Genomic DNA, 10,630 nt, shown 5'->3' with positions numbered 1-10,630 from the left:
ATTTTAGAAACACACTTTTTGAAAATACAGTTTTCTAATCATGAATCAATCAGACCCTAAGATACTTGAGCATATTATGCAGAAATTAAAGAATGGGAAATTATTTATTTATTATTTTTAAATTTTTACTTCTTATTAAAAAAAAAAAGAAGATAAGAGAGAATAGAATCCATTCCTATTTTTTATAAGAGTTCTAGAAATCATGATTAATGGGTGATAAACAGTATATAATATATATAAGTAATTATTTATGGGTAATTTTCTGAAGAAAAAAGAAATAGAATAGATTGATGGTTTGGTCTGCATAAGATTATTTATTATTGCATGGCATATTACACCAAATATACATAGTTAATATATATATTCATATATATATATATGAATATGGTTATACAATTAATATAATAGAATGAGATTTGAATATATTATTAATGCTTAGTTTCCCCGGTGTAGATATAATCTGTATGATAAGAAGCTGCCAAAGTCCTTCTGGTCAAGCACTCCTCTTCTCCAACTCCTTCACAGATCACCTCTTCCTTCTCTGCCTCACTTTCCTATATATCAAATTCATTCACATTTTAATATATAAAATGATATTTAATTATATAAATTTTATATAATATAATATTGTATCGTATAATAAATAATTAAATAAACGAAAACCGGCTTACTTTTTGTTGAGATTTGAAAAGTTCAGCCAAGTAGGGGCGAGCAGCAGAGCTGGCCGCCACGAAGCTAAGAAGAAGGGCTATTGTCAGAAACGCCATAAGCTTCGCCATTTTTTTTCTGAAAATTCTCAAATTATTAAACCAAATAAATATTAAAAAAAACACAAGGTTTGATGGTGTATATTGTAATGGATAAGAATGGAGAATGGTGTGAATTTATAGAGAATGAATATTGTAACAAAGTGATAAACAATGGCCAAAAGGATTAGATTGGATGTGATTACATATTTATTTTACTTTTGGACAAAAAATTGTGTTTAATTGACAATAAATCCAATGCTTTTTTTTTTCTTCTATTTTTGGTTCTGTCAAATCCTAAGTGAGAAACTTAAGGATTGATTTTACTAATTATAGCTCTATAAATAGCCTTTTTTATTTATTTAATAAATAAATATGATCCTAAAAATAGTCAATGAAGTCTATATATGATGCAATTTGATTCACTATCTCTTAATAAATAGTCAATGGAATATATATTTTTTAAACAACAATAAATCCCATGATTGTTTATTTTTGGTGATTTTTTTTTAATAAATATCGGATCCTAAAAATAGTCAATGAAATGAAGTATAATATTTAAAAATAATAAAATCAATCATAAACTAAAATCCATCATCCAATAAAGTAAAATCCGAAATATAATAAAATCACCAACAAAACTATATATAATACCCAAGATCACAAATTAAAAAGATTCCAAACTAGGGTCTAAAATCAAAATAATTTAAATATATGTGTATTTTCATGCCACCACATGAGGTGGCATCCTATGATTAGTTGTCATCCTATGATTAGTTAGCGATACCTCATAATACTTATTAAATTCAAATATGTAGGACTCAATATTAGATTGCACCAATAACAGTATGTCACTTCTTTGTAGTGTTGGCATATTGTTATAGATGTGCATTTTCCATTAGCATTAATGGCCTTACTCATTTGGCCATGTGATGCATGAATCACCTTTTAAAGTTCAAACAGTTTGTTGTACGTGTGACTAATTTTTTTATGCATGTGAAATACAATATGTTTGAACGTTATTTCGGCATTATAAATCATTCGGAATTTATTGAAAATTTACATGATGATATAAATAGTTACAATATATACGATCATAAAAAAATCACGTCGAAAACCGTTCCTACCGTTGGGGTCTTTTTCTAACCCCCACCATAAAAACACCCGAGATAAATTATTTTTTTCCAAAAATAAGGTGTAAACCAAAAATATATAAACAACAACAAGAAAATAAATACATAATTTTATTTATAAAATTTTAAATCAAAGAGTTTTTTTTTTTTTTAAATAAGAATAAACCGAATGGAAAGACAGTTCTGACCTCACAAGACAAGACCATCTTCGTCTCCCCAGTGGCGTGACTACTCCAACCTCGACGGCGCCGGCACCGGCGCGACTGCTCTAACTCACCGGACCCAGTCCACTTAGCTCTGGATCTCTCTCTCCTCTTGTGTTCGTTGCCATCACCCAAGGTATCTTTATTGGGTGTATCCTAGTGTATTTATTGGGTTCTTCTTTAATTTGTGATGCAAACCATGTGTTTGTGAAAATGCCTCAATGGACTACTGTTGTGAATTCAGCTCGGGACTTTGTGTTATTCTTCTATATGTTGCTGTGTAGTGCTGCTTGTTCTCTGATAACAATATGTGTCTTGTTTGGGTGCTTTGTTGCTGAATTTATTGAAAAAAGTTTATAATTTTTTTTACTTTCAGTTCCCATAGCATTGGTTACCAAACATCGTGTTACAACCTTCTCTTACCAAAAAACTGTCAAAGACTTGAAGCTCCCTTCTCCATTCAGGCAGGCAAGCTTACTTTTTGTCTTATGGGATTTTTTCAAATATCTATTATTATTACTCACCTTTCCCTTGTTTACTTTTAGGTATTCTTTTTAATTCAATTTTCAATCTCCTCCAATCTAATCTAGTATATACATATAAATGTATATGTATATGTATATGTATGTATGAATTGCTTCAATGAAATGTTAGTGAACATGGAAATGCAAAATTAAGTTGGTTTAGAAAGTGTCCTAATATGTTTGATGAAATGCCTCAACATACATGTATATGAAGTTGCAGAATCATGAGCTTAACTTGACATGTTTGATTAGCCATGTTAATGACATACTCGACGTTAGGCCTCACCAAAATAGTAGCTACCGAAATTCCTTTTTAAGCGGCTTTTTACATTGTCCTCAATTTGTTTGATGAAATGCCTCTTTGAACTGTATGTAAACTATTAGAATTAATAAGTCTGTTGTTAGGTTGTACAGTTCTGTTAGTCTTTCCCTTATGTAAACTTTACTCTCTTCTTTTCCTATATAAGGCCTCCTCTTGTATAGTCTATCGTGAGATATTAAGACCACTGATTTTCCCATTCGATCTCTGTTTTCCTAATATAAACCAGCAAAATGTTGTAGTGCTACTAAATTTGGTGTGGAAAAGACAAAACAAAAAATAAATGCTTACTGAAAAATGATAAATATATATTTCTGTATATGTATGTATATCATCATTTTTTTTGTTTCTCCTGTAATAATTTTCAGGTTTCAATTGATACACCGTACTTAATCGTGAAGTTTACCTGAAAAGCAATCATGGACGGTATGTTAAGAAGACTTATTCTTCTTTCGATATTTATGTTTGTCAAAACAATCAATGGTCATCTATGTAAGCAATCAAACTGTTTCTTTTGTTAGGAATATTCTTGTTGCAAAACTAAAGCTTATAGTGGAAGAGGTGTGTATAAATATATATGTATAAAAAAAAGTTTTCTTGTTCTAGTTTTTTCTCCAAATAATTTAATGCAATTTTCAAATTTAACTATCAGCACTACCTGAAGTTTTACTGCAATGGGAGTCAGATGTCTCTTCTCTGAATGTATGATTGTTGGGTACCTCCCAATCTTCCATTAGGTAATAAATTAAGCTGATTTGACATTGCACTTGCTATGTTTGATGAAATGCCTCAGTAGTGTATACCAACCAGCAAAGTATTGTCCATTGAATTTGGAAAAAAAGAGGCCAGGCAAGGGGAAAACAAAAGCTAGGCTTCTACAATATTTACTGGAAAGCGGTTTTTTTTTTATGTATTTATATAAACATATATGTGTATTTTCATGCCATTTGTTGTATCAAATCTTTATTTTTTTTTTCTAGTACCTAATGGCGTATTAGTTTTCTTGTTTTAGTCTAAATGTGAAGGGAACGCCTTAAATGGCAACACCGATTTCTTATGAATGCTTAAAATTTACTGATGAGTAACTCATTCAACATTTTCAGGCTTCTTGGCACTTTAGTTTAGCTTATTATAAAAGTTTAATTCAAACTTTGTATGATCTTCACATTGTTTTTTCTTAGACTACTATTATCTAGGTGTGATGAAATAGCTTTATATTTTTGGCTTTGTTATTAGCTGTCTTTTCTTCTTGAGATAAATAATTTGATAAAGAAAATTCTGTTCAGTTTGGATTAATTCTCTTTGATTGTTTTGTTTTTCTTTTAACTTTTTTAGTATTTGACAAACACTATCTCTGAATTTCATTAGAATTTAGTTAGGAAACGATAATCTTAGTGTGAGAAAATTTCATGCTTGCTAGGTGTTTGATTATATGCCTCAACAAATATGCCTTCGTTTTATTTATCTGTTTCTGGTACTATTGCTTTTACAGCATTGTGTATGGTTGATTGATCATTGATTAATCAAAAAAAAAATTCACATTTCCCATTAATTTGTTGTGTGTTTTCTAAGTATGACTAATTTTAATATTTCTTACTTTTGTTGTTAATCTTGCTGTTATTGATTCTGCAGTACATTGTCAACAGATGTCTCTACATTCTACTAGCCATGTTGCCTTAAGCATGACTCTTGATTAGTGTTCTACGAAGAAATTTTTTGAGTTTGATATGATCAGTCCACACAGAACAAATGCAATTCAAAAACTCGCTACTCTTGGAACCTTCAAAGTCCAGTCTTCTTTTAGAACATCCTTCAATGCTGACAACTTCACTGATGCCCGTATTATCAAAACCGGATTTGATCCTGACATATGTCGCTCAAACTTCAAGGTTATGGATGCTGTTCGCAGGGGTGATTTATCTCATGCACATGGCCTGTTTGATCAAATGCCTCAAAAGAATACTATCACCACTAATCTTATGCTTTCCAGTTACGTAAAACAAGGAAACATTTCTACTGCTAGACAGTTGTTTGATAGCATGCTTCAACGGACGACCGTAACATGGACAATACTAATTGGTGGATACTCGCAACGTAATGAATTTTCAGAGGCCTTTAAGCTTTTTGCTGAGATGCACAGGAGGGGAACACAACCAGATTATGTGACTTTTGCAACACTCTTATCAGGATGCACTGATCTGGAAATAGCCAGTGAGGTAGCTCAAGTTCATGCCCATATTATCAAACTTGGATTCAATTCGGTCCTCATGGTTAGCAATACATTGATCGACTTGTATTGCAAAACACATTGTCTTGATTTGGCTTATAGAGTGTTCAAGGAAATGCTTGTCAGAGATTCTGTGACGTTCAATGCATTAATAACAGGTTACTCAAAGGATGGCCTTAATGAAGAAGCAATTAAACTCTTTCTGGAAATGCAAAATTTTGGTTACAAGCCTTCAGATTTCACTTTTGCAGCTGTGTTAAGTGCTGGTATTGGTTTGGATGACTTAAAATTTGAGCAACAAGTTCACGGGTTTGTGGTGAAGACTAATTTTGTTTGGAACGTCTTTGTGGGCAATGCATTGCTTGAGTTTTATTCCAAACATGACTATCCAATTGAAGCGAGGAGACTTTTCGATGAAATGCCAGAATTGGATGGTGTTTCATATAACATAATGATCACTGGGTATGCATGGAATGGGCAGTTCAGGGAGTCTCTTGATCTATTCCAAGTGCTGCAATCTACCAAATTTGATAAAAGGCAATTTCCATTCGCAACCATGTTAAGCATAGCAGCAATTACTTCAAACTTGGAAATGGGTCGGCAACTCCATTCCCATACCATTGTGACAACAGCAGTTTCTGAAATTTTGGTTGCGAATGCCTTGGTTGACATGTATGCCAAAATTAACAAGTTTAAGGAGGCCAAAGCAATCTTTTCTAATTTGAGCCATAGAAGTAAAATCCCATGGACTGCCATGATCTCAGCTTACGTTCAGAATGGCCTGCATGTAGAAGGCCTAGAATTGTTTAATGACATGCAAAGAGCAAATGTTAGTGCTGACCAGGCCACTTTTGCTAGTGCCTTACGAGCCTGTGCAAATTTAGCATCTCTCTCTCTTGGAAGACAATTACACTCGTTTTTAATAAGATCAGGCTTCATGTCCAATGTGTTCTCTGGAAGTGCCCTCTTAGATATGTATGCAAAATGTGGATCCATGAAGGATGCACTTCAAACATTTCATGAGATGCCCACGAGGAATCCAGTCTCTTGGAATGCTTTAATATCAGCTTATGCACAAAATGGGGATGGTGAGGGCACTTTCAGATCCTTTGAACAGATGGTCCAGTCAGGTTTTGTACCAGATTCAGTTAGCTTCCTTAGCGTTCTAAGTGCCTGCAGCCACTGTGGGCTTGTAGAAGAAGGATTGAAGTATTTTAACTCCATGACTCACTTGTATGAACTTGTTCCAAAGAGAGAACACTATGCATCGATGATTGATGTGTTGTGTCGAAGTGGACTGTTTGATGAAGCAGAGAAGTTGATGGCTCAAATGCCTTTTGAGCCTGATGAGATCATCTGGTCGTCAATTCTAAATGCATGTCGAATTCATAAGAATCAAGAATTGGCGGCTAAAGCAGCAAACCAGCTTTTCAACATGGAAGAACTAAGAGATGCTGCTCCTTACGTGACCATGTCAAATATTTATGCAGCTGCAGGCGAGTGGGACAGTGTTGGGAAAATGAAAAAAGCCATGAGGGAGAGAGGGGTCAGAAAGATAACAGCACACAGCTGGGTTGAGATTAAACATAAAGTTCATGTATTCACAGCAAATGATAAGAGCCACCCACAAATGGGTGAGATTAAAAGAAAGCTTGATTCAATGGCAATTCTGATGGAAAAGGAAGGATATAAACCTGACACAAGCTGCGCTCTACACAACGAGGAAGAGGAAATCAAGGTAGAGTCCCTAAAGTATCATAGCGAACGGTTAGCGATTGCTTATGCGCTGATTAGTACGCCAGAAGGAACGCCCATTGTGGTGATGAAGAATTTAAGAGCATGCACAGACTGCCATACTGCAATTAAGTTCATCTCTAAGATTGTCCAGAGAGAGATTACAGTCAGAGATTCGAGCAGGTTTCATCATTTTAGAGATGGGTTTTGTTCTTGTGGAGACTATTGGTGATTTATTTTTTCACTTGCTCAGAGAGGTCAGTGGATCAAATTTGCATTACATATTAGAGAGTGCTCCTGTATAATTTGAAAACTTCTATCTTCATACCGAAACAATAATTTAACGTGCTTATTATCAATTTAAAAAGCAGAACAGTGAATTATTTTAAAGGAACAATGCGTTTAGCAGATAAATCTTTGAATCAAATTAAGGGAAAAGGAAGAGAAAAAGGCTACTATAAATTCAGGTCCTTTCTCATATCATTATTATGGTTTATTACATCTGCACTTATCAGTTCTCACTTATAGCAGATGCCATATCTGCACTGGAGGAGGAGCATGTTGGCTCAAGTTGTTTCTGTGAGTCATATCATTGGGATTTTCATTTATACTTATTGCTACCCTGTGCCACACATGCAAACAACTTTTGTAGCTGATCTTTCTATAAATCCATGTAATTTGTCTCAGATTTACTCTGCTGGATTTTTGTCTCCCACCCCAATTCAGAAACAAATTAAGGCAATTGCTAAACTGGTTGTGGAAAAGCATTGGAATAATCTGTTCATTTATTCTTCCGAGCCAATGTTGTAAAAGCCTTTAATTTGTTAGTAATGTTGGTTTTGGCTTCAATACAAGAACACGGTGAGGTCATTTAATCTTAATACCTCTCTTTCCCTTGATCGTTGTTTTTACTCGCATGAAATTGAATGAACTTGTGGGATTTTACTGAAATAAATGTGCTTTGATCCTCTTCATTATTGTAGCCAAGTTTTAGAAGAGAAGGACCAAGGACTTGAGACTTGTTTATATTTGGCGGTTTGAGACTTGAGAGAGACAACTCTTGTAAAATCTGGTAAGTTTTCTATTCAATATTAACTTGATCCTTTTCAAAGGCTGGTATATGAATAAAGCATGAAGTTTTGTCTAACTTTGGAAGTAACTTGCATGCTTACCATTGAAGTCTTCATTTTATGTGTTCTTTGATGCTATACATTCTCAACCATGTCTTGAAAAGGCCTAGAAGAAGAAACAAATCAAGTCTCAAACTTGACTTGATTATCTATATAAAATGTATATAAATCACATAGTCCTTGCTAGCTTTTGGTTTTAGGAACATGTATATTACATATGCAGAAAAGGAAGCTATGATGATTGCATTTTATTTTGTTTGGTATTCAATTTTCATTTTAATTTTTGGGGCTTAGCAGGCCCTTAAAGCCAGGTTCTATTCCTTCTTAACAAGTGTGGAATAGATATATTTGTATTATTCGAAAACTTTATTATTTATTTCTATTTTATTATATTTCTCATGTAGAACATAACATGGTTGAGTATAGATCCTTTTATGATACTAGAATACCATTTTATGGAAACTGTATAGTATATATAAATATATTATATACATTCATCAAACACATCAAGAACAAATTTACATGGTTGGTTCATAAAATAAAATAAATGGATATTTGCAGCATAAATACTCAATGTTTTACACTTGTTACAGTTAAATACCTAATTTTTTATTTTTACGGCAAAAATATTCAATGTTCAATATATGTTAAAGATAAATATCAAATCTTTTTTCTTTCGACAAAAATACCTAAAGTTGTTAAAACATTACTTTTTTCAATACCTCGTCTGTTGGAGCTGTTAAGTGTTGACTCACCAAATATGTATCACTATGTAATTTAGATATTTTTGTTATCAAAATATGTATTTTTTAAATTTGTATTAATTTAAAATGTATTTTTAATTCATTTTTCTAATTTAAAATATTTTTTAAGAAAATAAATATGAAATAGATAGAGGGTTAAATAGCTGCTTAATCAGTATGTTTAACAGTTCCAACACAAGTTCCACGCTTCATTGGCATAGACTCACCTTTTACTTTCACGGCAAGAAAGACCACGACTTCTGCTTGGTCTCAGACTCCAACCTCTACATCAACGCCCACTTCATCGGAAAACGAAACCCTAACATAATCGGAGACTTCACCTGAGTCCAATCCCTCGAAATTCTCTTCGACAACCACAAGCTCTTCATTGGCGCCAAGAAGACCCCAACATGGAGTGGCGCCGTGGACCGCCTCTCCCTCGCCTTCGAAGGCGAGCCCCCTCCTCCTCCATACCGGCGTGGGAGCCACTTAGTAGTGTCGGGAGTCTTCGGTGGTTGTGTCAAGAATCCAGGACTTGAATTCGGTTGAGATCGAAGTGGAAGGGAATTTCAAGATCAAAGCCACGGTGGTGCCGATCACCGAGAATGAGTCGCGGATTCACCGGTATGGGATCAATGAGGAGTGCTTTGCCCATCTTGACGTGAGCTTCAAATTCTATGCATTGAGTGGGGAAGTGAATGAAGTTCTGGGCCAGACTTACTGGAAGAACTACGTGAGCCGAGTGAAGATGGGAGTGGCCATACCAGTGCTCGGCGGCAAGCGAGTCGCTTCAAGCCTTTTCGTGGCGGATTGTGCAGCGGCGAAGTTTGATGGGAAGTTTGGGAAAGGAAAAGGTGGTTTTGAGGAGTTTGTTGGTATGGAGTGTGGTAGTTTAATGGGTGGTCACGGTGTTGTGTGCATAAAGTGATGATATGATCAATAGTGTTTGTGGAATAATTATGGGAAATGTCGTTAATTTCATTATTTGATTAAAAGTTAAAAGTACCGTTCTAAGGGTACTGTGTTTAATAAAGAAAATTATATATTTTTCAATTCTATAATCTATTTTTTAATGTTGAAGTCTATGTTATAACAACTCATTTTATTACCTATCAAGCAAAAGCTTAATAATGCTCTTAATGTGTCGAGTTTAGTAAGACTTATATGTAACTTATTACATTGTCGAGAGCTTTATGAACCCTAATTTTTCACTAAAAAAAATCTAGACAAATTCGTCACACCTATCTCCATTGTCGAGAGCTTTAACATCATTGACAATAAGCTATTTGTACATGATCTCTGTGATGAGCACTACGTAGATAGTGAGTGGTATATCAAAGCCAAAAATAGGAAAAGTTATTATGATTGTGACTGTAATTTGCTTCGATTGTTCTCTACACAGATTGACTCGGAAACCATCATCAACACCTTCTCTTGTGAGTACCCATTACACGTCCACTTTTTTCTTATGGATCATAAAACTTATATGAATTTTCCATTGTATTTTGGGTCCACTTTCCACTGAGAAAGAAACTTAATCTGCATTGTTCAATGAACTGAAACGATGAGAAAGAAACTTATTGTTTATTTCTATTTTATTATATCTAGTATATATATATTGTTCAATGAACTGAAATCACGAGTACTATAGTATAACAATTCAATGAACCCAACCCAAGTTTTCTTAACATGGGCCTCTTCGGCTTAATTCCAAAATATGGAGAGTCAGTGTTTTTATTCAATGATTCGGCTATTTGTTTTGGGAAATTTGAAAAACTATGCTTAAAGCGGCTCTTAATTAAATTCTATATATCTCACTTAATGCCAAGCTTTAAAAAACATGATAATCTTTCATTAACTTACTATTAGAA

General features: G+C 33.9%; 1 protein-coding gene across 8 annotated transcripts; it reads left to right on the top strand.

The window, feature by feature from the left end:
* Nucleotides 1-2,003: 2,003 nt before the first annotated feature.
* Nucleotides 2,004-9,812, top strand: LOC133789315 (putative pentatricopeptide repeat-containing protein At2g01510). 8 transcript variants are annotated; one of them, XM_062227126.1, is made up of 9 exons: nucleotides 2,004-2,218; nucleotides 3,294-3,351; nucleotides 3,447-3,486; nucleotides 3,578-3,662; nucleotides 4,558-7,143; nucleotides 7,418-7,465; nucleotides 7,574-7,747; nucleotides 7,870-7,958; nucleotides 8,936-9,812. In XM_062227126.1, the coding sequence occupies exon 5, from the start codon at nucleotides 4,653-4,655 to the stop codon at nucleotides 7,116-7,118; it is 2,466 nt and encodes an 821-aa protein (XP_062083110.1). In that variant the 5' UTR covers nucleotides 2,004-2,218; nucleotides 3,294-3,351; nucleotides 3,447-3,486; nucleotides 3,578-3,662; nucleotides 4,558-4,652; the 3' UTR covers nucleotides 7,119-7,143; nucleotides 7,418-7,465; nucleotides 7,574-7,747; nucleotides 7,870-7,958; nucleotides 8,936-9,812. The 8 variants fall into 8 exon arrangements, with proteins under 8 accessions (XP_062083110.1, XP_062083115.1, XP_062083111.1 ...); XM_062227131.1 differs by having other exon boundaries at nucleotides 4,572-7,465; XM_062227127.1 differs by having other exon boundaries at nucleotides 4,558-7,465; nucleotides 8,948-9,812.
* Nucleotides 9,813-10,630: the final 818 nt, after the last annotated feature.

Source organism: Humulus lupulus, chromosome 7 (assembly GCF_963169125.1).
Source record: "Humulus lupulus chromosome 7, drHumLupu1.1, whole genome shotgun sequence".
Lineage (NCBI taxonomy): Eukaryota > Viridiplantae > Streptophyta > Magnoliopsida > Rosales > Cannabaceae > Humulus > Humulus lupulus.
The sequence above is the reverse complement of the archived record's forward strand: the minus strand, read 5'-3'. Positions and strand labels throughout refer to the sequence as shown.